At 44.5% G+C, this 21,024-nt stretch overlaps 1 protein-coding gene across 1 annotated transcript in view; it reads right to left on the bottom strand.

The window, feature by feature from the left end:
- Positions 1–483: 483 nt before the first annotated feature.
- The window catches only part of mgab (MAX dimerization protein MGA b), a 34,900-nt gene continuing 14,359 nt past the window's right edge, over positions 484–21,024 (bottom strand). The window contains exons 7-25 of the mRNA XM_072449257.1: positions 19,638–19,992; positions 14,607–14,838; positions 13,595–13,841; positions 13,177–13,307; positions 12,675–12,755; positions 11,906–12,236; positions 11,098–11,318; positions 8,726–8,965; positions 7,438–8,086; positions 6,229–6,704; positions 5,085–5,182; positions 4,957–5,002; positions 4,731–4,877; positions 3,658–3,769; positions 2,551–2,744; positions 1,929–2,271; positions 1,413–1,493; positions 720–1,061; positions 484–587 (exon numbers count right to left, since the gene is read on the bottom strand). Coding sequence (XP_072305358.1) covers positions 484–587; positions 720–1,061; positions 1,413–1,493; positions 1,929–2,271; positions 2,551–2,744; positions 3,658–3,769; positions 4,731–4,877; positions 4,957–5,002; positions 5,085–5,182; positions 6,229–6,704; positions 7,438–8,086; positions 8,726–8,965; positions 11,098–11,318; positions 11,906–12,236; positions 12,675–12,755; positions 13,177–13,307; positions 13,595–13,841; positions 14,607–14,838; positions 19,638–19,992 — 4,430 coding nt within the window. The remainder of the gene's footprint in view (positions 588–719; positions 1,062–1,412; positions 1,494–1,928; positions 2,272–2,550; positions 2,745–3,657; positions 3,770–4,730; positions 4,878–4,956; positions 5,003–5,084; positions 5,183–6,228; positions 6,705–7,437; positions 8,087–8,725; positions 8,966–11,097; positions 11,319–11,905; positions 12,237–12,674; positions 12,756–13,176; positions 13,308–13,594; positions 13,842–14,606; positions 14,839–19,637; positions 19,993–21,024) is intronic.

Below are 21,024 nucleotides of genomic sequence, written 5' to 3'. Positions count from 1 at the left end.
CTCATCTACAGCTAAAGAGCCAGTTCATGTTGGCGTTTCCTACATTTTTAGTCTTAATTAGAAATGATCAGGTTCGATTCCTGTGATGATTGAAGGCATTCAAGCGTGGGTTTTGTATGTTCTCCCTGTGTCTTGGGGTTTCTAGGTTCTCCCATCGACCTTTGACACGCGCAGCAGACAAAATCTCCAGTAATAAACGTCTGAGATGCAGACAAAAGTCCTGGTGCTTTCAACACGTTTCCCCACATTTAAAAAGAGCTGTGCCTGATTCTTCGGGTCAAAATGAGGCCGCTGTGTGCCGCCTGAGAGTATTTTTACCGTCCAATAATCAGGAAGTGTGCCGTTAGCGTGCTAGTGTTCGTTAGCTTCACTCTGATCTAGTCTCTGAAGGTCGTGTGGAGGTGAAGTTTGATGCAGCGGCCGAGACGAGCCGGTTTTTCACGTCAGAATCAGGCACAGCACCTTTAAGTTCAGCTCAGTATTCTAGGAGCACATGTTTGGATCGGTGAAGGCACAGTACGTTAGTGTGTGAGCGGTTCCAGCATTCAGGTTTGAGGTTTTGCGGGCCGTGTGCATAGACTCCAGTACTGTACATCACAAACAAACAAACAAAACAGACAAACAAACAAAACAGACAAAGGCATCTCATTCAATGTCCACATCCAACTCGCTCTCCAAGTCTATCCAGGATCGCCTTTTTGCACTCGGGAAGTCCTTACCCAACGAGCCGCGAGTCAAGGGGCGCGACCCGTTCACGTGCACGTTGCTCACATCGATGTCCCACTCCTCTTCTTCCTTCTTTACCACGGGATGGAGATTTTGGCAGCGCTGCAGTTCGACGCGAGGGCTCACCCGGCTCTTCGGCGGTCTTCCTCTCTTGGCAGGAGCGACTCGCGGGCTGAGCGCCGCCTGCGCCGGCCTTTTGCCCAACGGCAACGAGCCTGCCGGGGCGTAGTCCGGGTCCTCTTTTATCACCGGTCTTTGTTCTTGGCTCCGGGTGGCGGTCGGGTGTGGGTTCTTGCGCGGGCGACCTCTTCCGCGCTTGACCGGAGCGGGGAAAGCTTGTGGAGTGTGATGTGGGTTATAAAGTGGGTTTGCTACGACTGGGAATGTCTTGGGCTGGTTCTCTGGCGTTTGGTTGGTTCTGGCTTCATTGTTGGCAGTAGTAGTTGTTGTAGTAGTAGTGGTAGGAGGAGGAGGAGGAGGAGAAGTGGGCAGTGCAGCAGCTTGGTGTGAGATGGTCTTATTGAGGTATGTGATGCTGGTCAGAGGAGACGTAAAAGCATAGGACTGTGGTGGGTCCGGCTGTACGAGCTGTGCGGGTTGAGCGATTGGCGTGATGGGTTGCTGCACGACGGTCGGTTTGTCGCCGTCTGATAAATTGTTTAAAATGTTTTGTTGAGGCCTTGAACCTGGCTCCACAGGTTTGAGGAGAAGGGTTGGTCCCTGATTGTTGTTCTGTGCGAGAGTGAGCGTGTAGAAGGTCTGCGGCGCTGCGGAGGAAAAAAACAGAGGTCAAGGTAATGTACAGGAGTATATCAAGTACACAAAGGTGGATATGTTTGTTCTAGTGACACAGATGGTGGTGCTGAAGTGTTATGCTCTCCAAATAAGTGTATTCCTGGGAGAAGTGTTTCATCCTGTCCATCATCGTTATTGATTCAGTAAACCAGTAAAAGTAATAAAGTAAATCATTAACCTACAAACTAATCAATATGAAAACAAATGTACACAAGATACTCATTTTAACAAGTATCAATACAGGAAAAAATAAATAACAAAACAAATTTGGATAGTTTTAGAATAGTCTCCATCAAGATCACAAAAAGCAGTCAAATATATAAGAAACTACTGTTGTTTTCTCTTGAAATTTGAATTCTATTGATTTAAACTGTTTGTACTATGACAAAGTAATAAAGAAAACTTGCCTGGCTTCATGTTCGAGGGCAGAATTATTCGACCAGCTTTGGACCGAATCAGAGGCAGAGCCAGATTCGGGGGCTTCGATGTGGAGTCATTAGCCTTTGTTGTCGTGGCGTTCTTCTTGGCAGAAGACGTGGACACTTCGACAGGCTTTTGTTCAGGTGGAACGCTCTTGGCTTGGATGGGCCGGTTGTTTTTGGCCACATAGTGACAGATCTTTGCGTTGTCAATGATCGGTTTCAGTTTGGTCAGAAGCTGCTGCAGGAAGTTCTTGGCCGTGGCTTGGATTTCCTCAGATGCTTTTCTTTGGGCCTCCGATGGTTCTGGCCTGGCTGGTTCTTCATCGGCCTAGAGATGTCATAAGGTCAAATATTAAAATTAAAATTGAGCAAACAAGTTTATAAAGATGAATTCCCATTAATAAGCATATTTCAAAGAATTTCAAACATCTAAATACTTCACCGCGATGAGTTTATAAGAGCTTTCACGGTAATGCTAACAATAACTAGCATGCTAAGAGTGCACTTCCTGCTCCATGAAGAATAAAGAGCTCTATAATGAGATGCAGACAGCACACATCAGTCTCATTTGTGTCAGGGTAGAACAGCCTGTACTTCATGACTTTACCTCCAGTTTGATGGGCTTGAGCAGAGGCGTGGTCTCTCGTCCGGGCTTCAGTCTGGACGGGGGGCTGATGGCCTGGACCATGGCGGCGTTGAACCGAAGCAGGTCCGAGTACGACGAGTCTGACATCTTCCGCTTTCGGGTTTGCTTCCCACAAACGCTGTTCAACTTATCCAGAATGATCTCCTCAGGTTTACCTAAAATACACGTTTAGTCAGTGTTTAAGGACAAATGTAGAAGTTACTTGTAGTGTCATTTAACATCTCTTTTCCCTTTGATCGTGTTTTTTTGTGAAAGCGTAGGACTCGGAGGTTGACAATAATCGACATTTAGAGTTACCGTCTTCAAATTTCGAACTCTGTGTTGATGCATGTGGTCTTATAAAAACTCAAGAGCATTCCAATACTGTTCAGGAAATATCAAATTTGATCTTATTTACGTGATTTCTTAAAGCAGAACTAAGTAACTTTGGCGATAGAGCTCCCCCTGCAGGTCCCTTGTGAAAACACATTGTCAGAAAATAGACGCAAAGCTTTTCTTTCTTTCTTCCTCCATCATAATAAAAGTGCAATCACATACAAAAACATTTCACGTTGCCAAATATTAAAAAAGAGCCAGGGTTTCTCAGGAGGGTTGTCTTCGGGTCGATGACGGTAAATGGTTTTCCGCCCAGAGACAGCAGGGGGCGACGACGGACACTTCAAACTCCCCGAAAAGACATTTAACCATCACAAGGACTTTCAAAGACGTTCAATGAAGGTGAAAGTGTTACTTATTTTAAATATCAATACATGGCATACTCAAATGAGTATTGAGCTTCCATACTAGTTTTTGTATTATTCGACCCAACATACTGTATATCTTTTATTTATTAACCTAAAAAGCAATTATCACATGACATTCTTTTAAATTCATCTGAAATGTGCTAAAATGTGCCTGTAAATGCCTTAGTACTGTCAGTTTTGTATAAATACGAGTTGTAGCATCGTTTGAAAGCTTACTCTGCAACTTGTAATCTTCTCATTTTCTCAGACCATTTCGATGCCGTCTTGTTAAATGAAGCATCGCACATTTACATTTTGTTTATATGCCACTTCTGATCTCACTTACCGGACATGAGGGAGATCCTCTGCACGTATGCCTTCTGGATGTGAGACAGCAGCCTCTTCTCATCCTCCAAATGCTTACAGCGCTCCGTCAGGCTCTTGATCTCTTTTGTAGCCTAAACACAGAAAATACACCCACATTAAATCAGTAATATAATATCACAATCCGTTTAACTGTGTTTATACTTTTGATTGAAGAAAGCAGCGGCACAAATAAAGAGTGAATTTTATTAACCGTTTGAATTAGCTTAATTATATGAGTTAGCTGTACTTAAGGTGCTTTTACATCATGAACGCTTCTTGTTCAATTGAAGTTAAACACAGTAGTATTACTTTACGTGTGAGTTGGTTCATCTTCATCTTAAAACTTGAAAAGGGCAGATATTATGCTTAAAAATAATGAGAATATCTTTAAAGTATCCATGGGTTTCAGAAGGATGAGAAATTATAACCGTTTCTATTACGATTATAACAATTTAAAACCAAATTTAGTATCTTTATGCTGCACATAATGGGAAGGTGAAACCCATGAATAAAAAAACGAGTCAAAAGAGAACAAAAATGATGGATTATTTCAAGATATTCCCTTTTTGCCGAGTAATTATAATTTGGTGTGTTAAGTAGGGCATAACTGGTAGATGAGCCTTTTCCTACAGAACACGAGTTTGCACTGACCTGAGTGAACTGAACGCTCTTTGCACTGACCGGGGGGAACAGAACATTGGTTTGCACTGACCAGGGTGAACAGAACATTGGTTTGCACTGACCAGGGTGAACAGAAGGCTCGTTTGCACTGACCAGGGTGAACAGAAGGCTCGTTTGCCCTGACCAGGGTGAACAGAACACTCGTTTGCACTGACCAGGGTGAACAGAAGGCTCGTTTGCCCTGACCAGGGTGAACAGAAGGCTCGTTTGCACTGACCAGGGTGAACAGAAGGCTCGTTTGCCCTGACCAGGGTGAACAGAACACTCGTTTGCACTGACCAGGGTGAACAGAACACTCGTTTGCACTGACCAGGGTGAACAGAAGGCTCGTTTGCCCTGACCAGGGTGAACAGAACACTCGTTTGCACTGACCAGGGTGAGGAGATGGAGTTTGGGGGTCTGCGTGCGGGTGCCGGGCTCCAGAATATGCTGGAGGCCATCGAAGAGCTCCCGATGCTCGTCGCGCCGCTGCTGCTCAGAACATTTCTTCTCATGCCTCCTGTACTCTGACCCATCACCCTGAAAAATAATATAATAGATTAGATTAAATTAGATTAGATAGTATTTGCCAGTTGTTTATAATTCATAGCACACATACCCCAGGACTCCCCATCTGCAGTGGATATCTTTTAGGCACAAATCTCCTGTTGGGGGGGAAGAAAACACACTAAACAGTCAAAACGCAGCACACAACTTTATGGTTTAAACATGTGTCATTAATTTTACCTGTGAGGATTTGGGCCAATACCGGCCGCGAGTCGGAGTCTGTCCACCATTATTTGTTCTTCTGATTCCTGAACCGTCTCTACATCCACGGATAATTCCTATTGACACAGAACGAGCATTTCATAGATTATAGTATTTATTAAAGGCAAATCATGTGTACCATTTATCCTCTAGTGATTGGATATGTTTACAATGAACTCCCCAAATACTGGCACTGACATGGGTCAAAAATGGTGATTGATTTTAGCTTATGAATAAAAAAACATTGTGTGACGCTAGATGTGAATATTTAATGAAAAAAGATGAAAGTGTTATGCCAGTGGTGCAGTGGATAAGGACGGCACCGTGGCGTCGTGGGTTCAAGTCCGGCCCTCGACATGTGCCATATGTCTCTACCCTCTCTCTCCCCCGACCATTTACAACACGCTACAACTGTCCTGTCATTTATACAACTTGGGGTCGGAAAAAGAAAAGAAAGGCCAATATTTTAAAAAGTCTAGTGTATTAACAGAAGGCATGGTAAATACAACATTGCAAACTTTAAAAGATGCAGCAGGTATTTTCTCTGGAGATGAAGAAATGTGCGTTGGCAGAAGCAGGAAACGGTGTTCTCTTTTCCTCTCGAGACAAAATGTTCAAGTCAGTGAAGTGGCTGAGTATGCGACGCGAGAAGGCGCATGAATGAACGCTTGTGGCTGAAGCGAGGAGCGAGCGGAGGAGACGCCTTTCCCGACAGAGCTGACCAAAGACGTGAGGGAGAGAGAGATCACGCGGGTCAGCGCCAGCAGAGGGGGACGAGCGCTTCTGCTACTGGAGATAAGCGGGTCAAACACCAATCAGAACGCGCAGATTATTCTACCACCAAAACTAACTTGGCGCGCGGAACGTACAAACGCACGCAACGAGTGCGCAGGGGTGAAATATGCAGGGGTGAGCAATAAAAACGAATGAAACACATGTCAGACAAGTTTAATGTCATAATGTGGAACATTCCAGGAGAAATAAATTATAAAGAACATCAGAACACCCCCACTAGACCAGAACATGGCAGGACCACCACCAGAGAAGGTTACAAAGTGCACCTTAAATGAAAATCAACACAAAAGGAGGGGGGAACAAACAAAAGTATTGAAAAAAAACTTACATCGTCAACATCGACCTCTCCGTCCTCGTCTGTGAAGTCGGAGCCAGAGCTAGAGTCGGGCCCGCTTGACTCGGAATAGTCACTGATAACTACGGGCTGACTGTTCGAGTTCCCGAGTGCTTTGACCATCTGTGACGGCAAACCGCGAGCACTGTTCTTGTCCGAGTGCGGGGTCTTGTCGGGGGCAGGTTTGGGGAGCTGGATCATGGTGAACCCCCCGGGAAGAGGGACCCCGGGCAGTTTGCAGGCCTCGCTGTCGGGCGGGCAAATCCTGAAGGAGAAGGAGCCCTTCTGTCCCAAAAAGCTGGGCGTTTTCAGCGAAGGCGACACGGTGATGGAGATCGGGGACTCGCGGTGGAAGGGGCTGGTCAACGTCCTCTGTGCCGGGGCGGGGGGAGAAGGAGGACGAGGAGGCGGCGGAGGGGGCATTGAATCGACCTGGACGGGTTTTCCAAAGTCTGGTTGAATGGTCTTGACTGTGGAGAGAACAGAGACATGCAAAACAATAATATTAGCGAAAATAAAGATCGTTAAACTTACTTGAATTCAGTACATTTTAGACTCACAGTTTGGTACCAATGTAAACGTTCCATCCCATTCATTTGAAGGTGGAGGCTAAATAAAATGATTTACTATTATTTGAAGACTGCACGGACAAAAAGTTGTTGCTTATACATTCATTCCTAGTAATAGAAGGCAACAAATAATTTCCAGATCCATTTTCAAAAGTTTACTAATGGTCAACAGTGACTATTCATTTTTATTCTAATGGGCGCCACAAATCAAACTAATTATGCACATTAACATTTTAGATGCGACTTGACCAGCACAACATTAGATTGAACAAATGCTTATGCAGATGTGAGCGCCAATAGCTACACCGATAAACTGAACTAAATGCAGCTCGGCGAGATGAGGTTTAGTGATGAGGCTCAGGTGCTGCCCTTGTGTGGCTCTATGATCTAAAATAAAACTTTTAACAGGGTTTGACCTCACCTAGATATGATGGATGAGCTGGCACCAGATCAGACCCTCTTGATCTGTTCACACTAAACCCCTCTCTATGCTGTACTCCAGGAAACCAAGCTTGCAGCCAAGTGCTCCTCCCGGCAATCGTCTGGCATGTATTCACACATAACCCTTCCCTGCATATTCCCAGGAAAATGACCCAAAAAATTTTAATTGTTTTTTCCTCCGTGAAAATCCTACCTGGACGCATTTGTCGATGTAGACCCTTCAGTTGCATGTTTGACAGCATCTGAGGCACAAGCGGCCTCTTCAAGACTGTAGGGGGCGCTGCGGTGGTTTGTGAGGCAGGGCTTGAGGCAGGGCTCGGTACAGGGCTCGGGGCAGGTTTCTGAGCAGGGTTCGGCGCAAGGCGCAGGGCAGAGTTTGGAGCAGGGCGCGGGGCAGAGTTTGGAGCAGGGCGCGGGGCAGAGTTTGGAGCAGGGCGCGGGGCAGAGTTTGGAGCAGGGCGCGGGGCAGAGTTTGGAGCAGGGCGCGGGGCAGGGTTCAGGACAGGGCTCGGGGCAGGGTTCAGGACAGAGCTCGGGGCAGGGTTCAGGACAGGGTTCAGGACAGGGCTCGGGGCAGGGCTCGAGGCAGAGTTTGGAGCAGGGTTCTGGACAGAATTTGGGTCAGTATTCGGGGCAGGGGGCGAAGTAGGGCTCTGGGCAGGGTTTAGGGCAGTGTTCGGAGCAGGGCTCGGGGCAGGTTGGGTTGGATTGGAGGGTTTCCTGTACACGTTACTGGTGCCGCCCAAACGACCTGTGACAAACGCCGCAACACGATTGGCCGGATGCAGAGAACCCATTCTTCCCAGCATCAGCCTCGCGTGACTGTAGAACTTTCCATTCACCTGTGGAAGTTCAATAAAAAAGGGTCAATGTTTTACGATTTCACATAAATTGGAATGAGAACATTGAAACAGATCAGAGGGAACATTTACATGGCCTGAAGAAAAAGTTAATCAGACAACTCTAATGATCAGATCATCAAAAACACCTAGATTTTTAGAGTAACTGTTGTTTTGGAAGTCCCTCAATCTTTAAAATGTTTATATGTATCTTTACCATATTACTTTTTTCCGCATTATTTTCCCACTCAAAACCTTGCCAAGAGTGAAAAATCAGCAAGAAATCATCGTTTAACATGACGTTTCAATTATCTAATAACTCCAGAGGAACCAGATAATTCATTCATTTTATGTGCAGACAAACATGAACATTGTCAAAAGCCAGTAACACATTTTCTAAAACAATAACACCAAAATGAATTATTTATGTTATTAAAGAAAATTTATTGTGATCATTTTGCAACTTGACAAAAGAAACGCTCAAAACGTCACAAATCTGTTTGGAAAGTTTGGAACCAAGTGTTTTCTGAGCCTCAGAGCGAGACGACCTTGTAAACATGATTCATGAAACAAGCAGAAAAAACACACAAAAACACATTGTAATACACCAAAATGAATCTTGTGTGGGAGACGGCGACTGACCTGTACCGGTCCTGGAGAGCACTGGTTGGACTGAGCTGTGGTGGCCTTGAGCACTCCTGCAAGCTGGATCCCGGAGAGGAAGGGCCCAACAGACTGGGGCTCACTACCTTCTGAAATCTCACACTCCTCCTCCTCTTCCTCCTTCTTCTCCTCCTCCTCCTCTTCCTTATTCTCCTTCTCTCTTTGTTTTTCCTCATCGCTGTCACTGTGGCTGCTGGTCGCAGTCAAACTGATACGAACCTGTCGGGGGCAAAAGTGGATTAATAACAAATCATCTTTAAATTACTGACGCTTCAGGAGTAATTATGGTAATGGTCACAGTTTATATAGCGCTTTTCCACCTTCAAGGCACTCAACGCCCTTTGTACTGTTTTGAGTGAGTCGGTGCAATCCCTCAGTCGTCCAGGAGAGTTCCGTCGCAGAAAGGGATTCAAGCGTAGTCATCTGGACACTTGGAGTAGTTCTGACTAAGGCTTATTTACTTACCAAACTCCAATTCTCCGACAATTCCAGATCCTATACGAATATGCTTCATTGTAAAATTTTAAGAAATTAGTTTACATTTTATACGGATTCTAATCCTAATCATTCAAGGTGCTCAGTGAGACAGAGGTCCTGATTTGGAGGCGGACTGAGTTCCAGAGAGTGGCGGAAGCGATGGTGAAGGCTTGGGCCCCCAAGGTCCGGTGCTTAGATTTGACAGTGGGAGTTAAGAGGTTTGAGTCAGCTGATTGGAGGGGACAGGAGGGGGCGGGTGAGACTGTGAGAATGGAAGAGGTCAGTGAGGTCGGGGGGGTGGCTGCAATGAAAAGACCATGAGGGCGGATGATGTTGCAGGGGTTGCATGTAAAAGAATGAAAAGGAGGGGACCAAGCACCGAGCCTTGAGGGCACCGTGGGTAACAGGAATGGTTTTGGATGAGCAGTTGTTTGTGCATATGTAGTGGGATCTATTTGATAGTGTAGTGACTTCCAGATGACCTCTGAATGTTGCCCCAGTGACAGGAATGCGGGAGTAAGGTTTTATCATGGTACTGGAGATTTATGACGTCTCTGAAGGAGCAAAGACGTCACGCTTTGAACGTTGGACAAAACGTTTTCCATTTAATTACTGCTTTGAGATTAAAATGAACTCTGAGCCATTTTCTCTAGTAAAAGCTAAACCACTAATAAAAGACTATGCGGTTTTAATAAACAATCATCTGAATGCAAACTTTGTCCACAAGATACATTTTGTGTACATAATGTTATTGTGTTCTGCAAATGTTTTATGACTCATCTTGTGAACATTTTTACCTTTGCAACTGTGTTAAGTGTAATTTCCAGAAAGTGGGTAAATTATAGAATCGTTAAAATGCCTAATACTGGTTGGTGCCCCACATAACTAATAAACTAATAAACATACCCAAACGGTGTGTCAGGTTTGAAATCTTGATCCAATTTTTTAATCGATATCAACTTTGTATGTCACCCCCTTTCATAAGTGGGAGGACATGAATAAAACTACAGTGCTTGTACTAGTAAAATATCCCCTACAATAGGAAGGAGGGGAACCGGGAGAATGCTGAGCCAGTGATGGAGTGAAGATGGTGGAGGAGTGATCAATAGTGTAAAATACAGTGGAGGTGGAGGAGAAAGAGGATGGAGAGGGACCCGGAGTCAGAAGTAAGCAGGAGGTTGTTGGTCACTTTGATGAGGGCAGTTTCAGTGCTATGATATGGGACGTTTCCAATTCTGTATTTAATCCTTCTCTGTGTATACATTTTAGATATTAGAAATTATTATTTGGTTGAGTCTTAATTGTATAATATAAACTTACATTAAATTGTACTCTAGTCACCCCACGTTTTTTAATGGTTATACTAGGGTTGTAGTTGTTTAGTCGTTTAAATCGGCCGGTGCTTGAACATTTCCAAATCTAAAATGAGACTAAACCTGGAACTAAACCAATACTAGACGAGGGCTGGATCAGATTATTAACGGCACCAAACAAAATCTACGATAGGACTCAAACTGGACCCAAATCAGGACACGTGTGAACATGACCTTTGTCGACTACAAAATTGATTAATTTGTGCAGCAGCGAGAGGTGGAGGCCTGGAGTGAGTCGGCTGGAGATGCGAGAATTTATTTATTCTGCCTTTTTACACACAAATACCTTTTCAGAGCACTTTGGGTCAAATGGAGATGGTTTGGACTTTCAGATTCAGATTACAGGCCTCTTTTAGGAGACTAATCGATGCCCAGGGTTAGCCGTCTGTTACCAAGAAGTTTAGTCCACAACAGCTCTAAAGTACATATTGATTTGAAGTAGGGGCGTGCACAATGGTGTATTATAGTTCTTATGACCCCGATGATAGCGTCCGTGCTTACCTTGTATGTAACGACGCATTCGTTGGGCTTCTGCATGACGATCTTTGCCACAGGTTGGATGTGGTACGGGCCCACAGTGAAGGGTCGGCACAGTCGGTTTCGGTTCATGTTCACGCACAGAGCCTCCAAAACCAGTTTTCGGTCTTCGTTGGCCCATTTGCAGGCCGACTGGATCTCGATTAGAGTTCGCGGGCGCTTGCTGTCGTGTGTGACGTCAGAACCTGGAGAAAAACAAAAAAAAATGATACGCATTTACACACTTTTCAAAGACCTTTAGTGCGAAAAGATAAGGCTCAATTATGGGGGAAAACATTTGAGTTATAAACATGTCAAAGTTGATAGACAAATAGACTATTATTCATTACTAATGTTTACAGAGAACGTTGAAAGCCTCTGCAGAATAAGTGCCTACAACGTTTTTCTACATTAAATACAATAATAATATCAGCCAAATAAAAGCTAAACTTTGGTGACTGGAGAATTAAGATAGAGAATATTTACAATGTGAAAATGTTCATTCTTTTTGTTATAAAAACGCTTTTTTCATACGAGTTTCCAAAATATGACATGATCAAATTTACAGGTCAACAATTCACAATTAGTCAATTCATAGTTGCAGCCCAATTTAAGATTTCTACCATGACATTTTATTTATATTTTGTTTCAATTTATTACCATTCATCGCCTTTTTTTTCCTTTCATTTTTTAAATAGAACGTTAACAATTGCAAAAAACCTCAAGTCAGCCAAGATTGGATAAGAAATACACACACAAAAAGTCTACAAGTCTTTTACAAATTGTTATTTACCCAATTTCTTTTTCAGCACAAACACGTTGCTTTTGGTCGTCTTCTCGGCTGAGTTGGTGGAGTTGGTGGAGCTGGCGTTAGGCGCAGGAGCTTCAGTAGTTTTGGAAGCGTGTGGAGCCCGTGCAGTATTAAGAGCAGCAGTAGTAGCAGCAGTACGAGTAGTTTTCGGAGTAGTGAGGGCAACGACGAGAGAAGCGACGCGAGCTGCAGCTGAAGAGGCCGAGGTCTGTTCTGCCGGAGGTTTGTAGTTGAACTCTCTCACTCGAGCGCAACTCATTTTGCTTTCCAGATACAACAGATTGAACAGAAGGTCCTTATCCTCCATTCGGCTCTGTACACAAATAAACAAACAAACAAACGAGGACGCATTAAAGGTGCACTACGTCCTTTCTCGTGTGCGCTAGTGTCAACGCGTCCTAACATTCCCGCAAGATCGATCACAATTTGAACAGACGCTATTAGAAACTCTGAATTATACGGCAAATTTTGAAGTATAATTGAATTGCTAACTCAGTAGTTTAGATTTAGTGCGAGTACTTTCAGAAATACATGCGATTCCTTTATTCGTTTGGCAGTTCACGGGCCAAATTCAGCCTTTTGTCATCGCTTTAAAATGAAAACGTTGAACAGAATCCTATCGTTAAAACATAAATCCTAAAATCGGCGGCTTTACTTGCCAGATTAAACGCCAATTAGATGTTTTTTGTTTTACATCTCTTGGATACGAGGAAAGAGCGGCCGTGACTCGGTGGTTAGAGAGTTGGCGTACCTGGTTTGCGGGTGTGGTTGGGATTTGAGTGACAGGTGGTGGCGGTGGCGGCGGTTGCAGGTTGACAGTCTTGATTCTGGTCTGTGAAGTGAAAGGATAATGTCAAATAAATATATATAAATCGGATGTATCGTGACAGAAGCGGGTCTTTGTTCTTGTCCTGACCAGTTTTACGATGGGCGAAAGGAATAACAGGAGAATGAGGGGAAATGCAGTTCTAGTGATCATAATGTATAATACCGTATTTTTTGCACTATAAGGCGCACTTAAAAGCCTTTAATTTTCTCAAAAAACGACAGTGCGCCTTATAATCCAGTGTGCCTTATATATGGATTAATTCTGGTTGTGTTTACTGACCTCGAAGCGATTTTGTGCGCCTTATATATGAAAAATTATCGAAAATAGACCATTCATTGACAATGCGCCTTGTAGTGCGGAAAATACGGTATGTAACAATACAAGCACAATTTAAAAGAGTGTATGCATGTTAGTGAACTGCTACCTTTGGCTCGGCGGTCGGAGGAAGTTCCTTTGTTGCTTTGGGGATCAGAACCGGATCTTTGTCCGAATCGTCCGCGCTTTTTATCCACAGATTTTTGAAGGACGGTGTCGACGATGCGAGAGATGTTTGAGCTAAAGGAGACGCGAAAAGTCACGTTAGAGCATTTACGGCCAAAAACAGAATAGAATAAACAAGCAATTTGATTGTAACTTAATTCAAAATAATTTCATAATTTTAACATAATTTTAACACATACCAGGGCTGCAATGAACAGTAATTATAGTAGTCGACAAGTCTATGTACAATATATATAATAAATGGATTAAAAAACATTTAAATACATCTTTTGCCGACTGGTCACGATTAATCTTTGCAGCCTTTTTTAAAACGTTTAACAGAAGTCAGCGGCTCGACTTACAGCCCTGCGACGACGTGGCGTCCGGTTCTGTCATTGCAGTGAACATGTTTTTGGGGACGGTTTCATTATAGCAGCTGCAGCCGAACATGCAGTCGAGGCGTCTGCAGTGGAAGGAGGCGCGGAAAGGCCTCCGGTGATGCCCGTGGAGACTGTTGCACACGCAGCCCAGACGGCAGAACTCCCGAACACAGGGGGCGACGGGGGGCTTCTGGGACATGGGCACTCGGAACACCTCGTTTAGTTCAGTCTGCAATCGGAAAAGGTAAAAGGAGGTGGATTAAACGTTATGGCAAATGTGTGAGGCTGTACAATTAATCAGGAAAACCACAACACATGTTTAACTACGGTCATTTTCACACTCGGGTCAGAGGTGTTTTGGGTGTATTTCTACTCCACGTGTGCGACAGTGACACGTGCAGAGCGTCTGGGGCTTTAACAAGGCAAAACACATTTGTATGTGAAATAGGAACTTGTATTTCCTCTTTATGACCAAGCGGTTGCAGCTCAGAAACAAGACTAGATTCAGGAAAGTCCGGTTTTAGTTCAAGAAAGCAGCGGCAGAAGCTGGAATTTGGTGCATTATTAGAATTGTGTTCAAGTCCCGCTGATGTTCTGTGTAAAACTAAAGGCAACGGTTTGATTTTCAACCCTTCAAAGTGACACACTGCCATCAGGATTTTCCATCACAGCTGAAAAAATATCTGTCAATGAAGGAGAATTCTCGGTTAATGTGATATCTGAGGTCGATGTAAAAGAGCTTTCGACCAGAGAGAGCTGTGAACACGGACGACCTCGGGCCAATCTACATTCACCGCACAGTCCTTGATGAGAACAAAAAGCTTGGAACCAGATGAAAAAAGCGCTTGAACCGTATTCATATTTGAGTCCGGTGAGGCCGATCTCTTGTTTTAGCGACACGTCTGCCTCTGCAGCAGGTCAGGACTGTGCATCACCCTCACAGCACGTCACAAGCAAAGAGAGACCACTGCGTCCAAGATCAGAGGTTAATTACCCATTTGGTCACGAGTGCAGACAGCGCCACCTTCAGTCTGTCCGGCGTGAGCTGCGTCGCCTTCAGCCCCTGGTCCCACGCTTCACGCTCCACCTCCCTCAATCTGCGCAGAGGCTTGGAAAGACCCGGAGCTTCAGTCAGAGGGGCGGGGCAGGGGGCCGGCACAGGAGCGGGGTTGGAGGTCAGCTCCGGGGCGGGGCTGGAGGTCGACTCAGGCAGAAACTTGGACAATCTGAAAGCGTAGTTTGTATGTTTAAAGCACATTGGAACAAGGGTCAAGTGTATTTAAATGAAGTGGAAAATGTTTTAAACTGTCAGTTGTATAAAAATGCGAGTTCACAAGTTAAAAACGTCGCTATTTACTTCTTAGATAGATAGAAATAAGTCTAAACCAACACTCTTCAAGGGCTTTACATGTTTTTAAACGCATGTAGAGGAGGTTTTATGATGTGAAAAAAAGAAAAAGAAAAGAGAGTCAAACCAGCCAAACGTGTAGTTGCTTTTCTGAAAAACATATGGTTTAGTTATTCGTTCACAAAATTGTTCAAGTTTCTTTTGTAAAGTATAGAATACCTCAGAAATAACCCTGAAATATGTTCAAGAAATTGATAAATTGCCACTAATTTAGTCCTCAACATGCCATAAGCTGAAAGAAGAGAATGTCTGATTCTAAAGGACTTCGGGCCTTAGGCGGGGTACACCCTGGACAGTGGCCAACTTGTCGCAGGGCCAACACATAGACATAACAGACAGTTCACGCTCACATTCATTCACTAGGGCCAATTTAGAGTCATCAATTTTGCCTAACACATGCATGTCTTTGGACTGTGGGAGGAAGCCGGAGAACCCGGAGAGAACCCACGGTAACACGGGGAGAACATGCAAACTCCACCCAGAGATATCATGTGATGTTGGTCTGGTCCGGTCCGGGAATCGAACCCATGATCTCCTTCTTGGGAGGCAAGAGCGCTAACCGCCTTTGCCACCGTGCACCCCTATAAAAATAATGTTGTGATGTTAGACCTTGTGTTGTAAAAACGTGCTGTACAAATAAAGATGGATTGGAACTATAGACACGCTGGAGGGACTATGTCTCTCGGCTGGCCTGGGAACGCCTCGGGATCCCCCGGAGGAGTTGGAAGAAGTGTCTGGGGAGGAGGAAGTCTGGGAGTCCCTGCTTAGACTGATGCCCCCACGACCCGGCCCCGGATAAAGCGGAAGAAAATGGATGGAACTATAGATACAATGTGTTTATTTAAATGACATTTGAGTACATTTAGTTTATATTTGAGTTTATCTGCACATATATTTCATGTTAAATCTGTTCCAGCTGGGGTGGAGCAGAGATAATAATGCCTCTATAGCCAAAGGAAGTATTATCTAGTATTTAAACGCTTTAAAACTATTTGGTATAACCATACTAGACGTAGTATTGCACGATTTGGATTAAAAAAAATCAACAAAGAAAAATCACTGGAATTGGCCATCGTCACAAGGACCCGACCAGCCCAACCCATAATCCACCTGGGCATGTTATACCTACTATTTTCAACAGTTTTATCCAGATTAATGCATAGTACAAGTTTATCAAAAAGACTAACGCAAACAAACCTTTAAAATCCACTGTTAAGAGCCAGAAAAACAAACCCAATTTAAAACAAAGAGCCCGGCACACTTTTTACAATCCGCTGCCAACAAACCTAAACCTAAACATACATCCAAACTCATTCTATAATCTGTACCGTATAGGGATGTGTACCGCTACGACGGACCGGATCCGGACTTATAAAAACGTTTCGGTTCAGGTCCAAAAAAAACGAAACCCCGGTGATTTGGTTCTGGACTCATTAAAAATCTACCACTCACATTCTATATCCTTTACGTTCTAGAATCTAAACCATCTTAAACCTTCCATAGATCGCGAAATTCGCGCTGGAAAAGACGTAAACACTGACATCGCTGTCAATGGCGCGCCCGGAGCATCAGCGACGCACGCGTCTTCCCCGCGGCAGAAGTTGAAGCCGGTGAAATGAGTTTAAAGACGCGAGAGACCGAACATTCGGGAAGATCGCTGGCTTAATTGAATCGTTGTAAGCCGCCGCTTGTGCTGCTCCGTGAGTTAGTTTAAGACGCTTGTTAAAGGAGCCGGTTGTGCTTTGGTTTGGGTGTAAATATTGTAACTTCTCGCTCAGGTCAGTAATGCTGGTTTAGTGCTCACAAGTTGTCACTTTATTTCTTGAACAGAGTTGGTTACTGTTGGCCGTAACCATGGTGATGGAACAGCAACATCAGAAACCACCTCGTCTCCTGAGCCGCTCTTAGCTCCGCCCCAGAGACCGCGCACGCGCACTAGAGACTAGGGTCTCAACAATATGAATGAAATAACTGTTATGTTGTGGTGTGATGTAGCATTTATTTAGGTGGGTTAATGTGCAATATACATATATATACATCTAAGTAAATACTAAGGCAAAGTAATATTGTTTAATTGCTGGATTCATTAATTGGAGCTTATATTTTGTAATAGTATTTGTATTCTACAGATGTTAAATATGGTCTTGTGTTTAATGCTGTTAATATGATGTATTGTGTGTAGTGTAAAATATTTTCATATTCTATTTTTGATACTGCTAAGTTGATTTATAGTGGTTCGAGTTGACTTTTATGATAGTTTTTGAAGGTTTTTACATGACTTTGATGCCAATGGATCTGCAAAATTAAAGAGTGGAAATGTATCTAAAGGCATTAAACTTCAAGTGTGGGAAACAGCCCAGTCAAACCAGTAACACACTTACAAACATAGTATCAGCTGAAACAGCTGCCCCAATACCAATACTCAACATGCTCTTGTTCGGGAGTTGTTCCTCTAGTAAAACACATGAATGTGTGTTAGCTAGCTAGAACGTCATAAGGCGCTGGTACAGCTGGCAGCCCGGTGTAAACGCTCTCTCTTCTTTCTCACACTTATTGTGCTTTATCTCCTATATTTTGTAAATATAGTTAGCTAGCTCCGAGCGAGCCCACCAGCCCCCCCCGCGCCCTCCGGCCACGCTAAAGTACGGCGTGTCGTCGGTACACGTTTATATACACGTTTATATGAAAGAGGAACTTCACGAACGATCAGGACACGCACTGGAATCGCTTTAAATTAACTTGTTTTGACTTTATTCGGCTGGATTGAGTGTTTTCGTCGTGTCGTTGCGATATGTTTTGGCTCTGAGTCCCCCGGCTCCGGCCCCGCCCCCCGGCTCCGGCCCCGCCCCCGGCTCCGGCCCCGCCCCCCGGCCGGCGCCGTACCGCGTTTACACAAAGGAGGAACTAATGAAACTGCGGAGAACAGTCGTCTTACCCGGAGATCGTCACGTTATCCCGTCGCAATACTGACCTAACCTAATACTGATGTGCAATTCTGTCGTATGTGCAATTGCTGTTGGAATTCATGTGCAATTACTGTGAAATTCATGTGCAGTCTATGTGCTGTCGTGACACATATTCATGTGCAATTACTGTTGTGATCACATGCAATGGTATTTATTTATTTATTTGTCTATGGGAGTTTTTATTTACTTATAGGAGATCTTCTACTGAAAGTGTTTTTCAGACTTCCTATAAGTGTTCTGTTCTTCTGTATCTACCTCTGTATCTACCTGCGTTGCACCAATGAAATTTCCCCATGTGGGACAATAAAGGAATATCTTATCTTATCTTATCTTAGAAGCTTGTGATTTGTAAGTTGTAACTTCTGTTAATAAACAGTGAATAAACCAGATAAATTGAGTTTATTTCAGTCTGCAGTTAAGTCCTTGTTCATGTGTCTTCAACTTAATTGAGCCTAGTAGCTTGTGTTATGCTGTTATAACATTATTCAAAAATGGACTCATTAGGTCCGGACCTGAACCTAAACCTCTGGATTCGAATCCGGACTTGAACCTGAACGTGGGTTTAGGTATGCATCCCTAGTACCGTACTGGCCCCACATCCTCCCCAATAATCACAAAACAAACCGATGCGTTTAAACTCACAGACCTTTCTAAATGCCACGATCACATCTCAATTTGACTACTGTATAACACGGTGGTCCCGAGCAGGCAGAGCTCCCCCCAAGCCACTTATATGGGTTATTAGGCCCGAGCGCCACAAGCTGGCGAGAGGCCTATTAATCTCGTAAGGCCGTGTGAAGCACGGCTGCGAAAGTGCGCACGAAATCGAGCGCGAAGCGCTCGCCCACTTCCAAACACTCACTAACGCACTCCTTCACTCACGCACGCCCCGTGCATACTAATTAGTAGTAGGAAAATGGAACTTTACCGTTGTAAACGGGCGAAGCCCGTGCAAAAGTACGCACTAAACGAGCACTTTAAATTGGGATGACGACCGCGAAGCATTATTAGCATAAATTATTACTGTTTAGAGGGCCAAAAACACAAAGTGGGCGGAGCCCACTCAAAATTAACGAAAGTACCCGTCAGTGACCAGGGACCCACACCATGAGGTAGGAAAGCGCGAGCGCTTTCCGAAAATGTATAGTTTATGATATTTGAAAAATGGGAAACATTGTTTTCGCATCGGAATATTATTCTTTTTCCTTCTTTCTTCTTCTTCTTCTCGGGACCAACCCCCTTGATTGAACATTGACGAAAAGTCACAAAAATTAGCACACCTCTAAAAATCGTGCCTCTCTACATTCTGGCTATTTCCTTTTTCTAAAATTAAAAAAATGGCGCGTCAGCGCCCCCAAATGTACCAAAAATGCATTGAGAGATGGGAAATGACCTAAAAAAAATCTGATCGTAGAATCATGAAATTTGGCGCAGAGGTAGATGGTGACAAGAGAAGTAAAAAATATTATTACGGCAACGCCGTCCGCCCAACCAAATGTCGGCCATATTGCTTCAAAAATGGCTAAACATGACTTCGGAGTTTTTCCAAACGTCGTACTTTTACGAACTCCTCCCAACGTTGTCCCTTCAAATAAAGACTAAACTACACACGATTATCAAAACACTCGTACGTTGCAGCTCGATCTCTTACCTCTGTGCCATGGTGAGTGCCGGGGCCACGGGGCAGTCGGAGAGAGCGGGCGAGGCGCTCGGGGCGGGGGAGGTCGGCGACAGAGGCTCCGAGTGCAGGTCGGAGGACGTGCGCGATGGCGGGCTGGCTTCGGCCGGGGGAGGGGCCGCCGCGCGCTGCCTGAGCACGCTGTCCAGGGTTCGGACGTAGCTGGCGCTCTTGGCCGGCAGCTCGTAGGCCACCACGCTCGGGGGCCGCGAGCAGAGGGTCTCGGCGCGCTCGCTGATTTGCCGCTCCTCGCTCTCCAGGTACTCGTCCAACATGTCGCTGCAGAATGCCGAGAAGTTCTTCGAGCCAGAGCCGTCCGAGTGAAGCGCTAAACACGGCCACAAAAGGACGATAATACGTGTGTTAAAGCAGAGAAGCGTGCATATGTTTGTAGAGTTCAAGTGATATCATTATGTGGTTGGATAAAAATTGAGTGATTATGGAATAACGCATCAACATTTGTAACTGAACTAGGACTAAACCAAATGAGAGACAAAAGGCCAAACCAGAACACGTGAACACAACATACAACTAAACAGAACCTTTTTAGCCTCGATTTGAACATTGTCAGAGTTGAACCAGTCTCACATCTTCAGGAAGAATGTTCCAGACTTTAGCTGCATAAAACTGAAACCAGCAGGAGGCCGGTCCATGTTTAGTCCTGACTCCAAGCCTCAAAATAATGGGTCGGACACGGTCAATGGCCGACGAAAAAATCAGTTTTGACAGACTCAAAAATAAAGTCTCATACTGACTTGACGTAAATTTTTCAGCGCGTGTGACCCGATTTTGTATTCTCTAATGGCCCATTCACTCCGCGGCGTCAAAGCGTCCAGTATGTGGACACGTGTTTTTGCAGCGTGAATCCTGCGTTTTTTACCGTCGGGCGCAACACGTTGGGGGCGTTTGAGCGTCGGACACTTTGGACGCCCCACCAGAGCGACCAGATTTTGGAAAGTCAACAAGACTGAATAAAGGCGCTGAACAACCGTTCAGTCAGCGCGAGTAGTTTTTTTAAAATGCATTTTTATCGGCAAAGCAAAGGGGCCCCACCGCTGACGGCGCTGGAGGGCAAAGTACTCACTCCCACACCCAAAGTGAAGCCACGGAACGCACAGAGGAGGAGAGATGTAGTTCTAGAGCGTAATCTTACCTGTAAATGCTTTTTTCATTCTTCACAAATCGGTTTGTTGTTTTCGTGAAGCAAAAGGAAAGTTTTAAGCCCCTCCCCCCGAGCGTTACCATGGAGCTCATCTCACTAATAAATGATATAATGCTTAGAGCTATTTAATCCATTTGTGGCCATTTTATTTTTAAATTAATACGCTGTATTAAGAGTGGGGAAGTTAATTGTTTAATA

The sequence above is a fragment of the Eucyclogobius newberryi genome, unplaced genomic scaffold, assembly GCF_026437365.1.
Source record: "Eucyclogobius newberryi isolate DKJ021-1_F unplaced genomic scaffold, fEucNew1.0.hap1 SCAF_1, whole genome shotgun sequence".
In the NCBI taxonomy this organism is placed as follows: Eukaryota; Metazoa; Chordata; class Actinopteri; order Gobiiformes; family Gobiidae; genus Eucyclogobius; species Eucyclogobius newberryi.
Note: the sequence above shows the minus strand (reverse complement) of the source record. Positions and strands in the feature narration are given on the sequence as shown.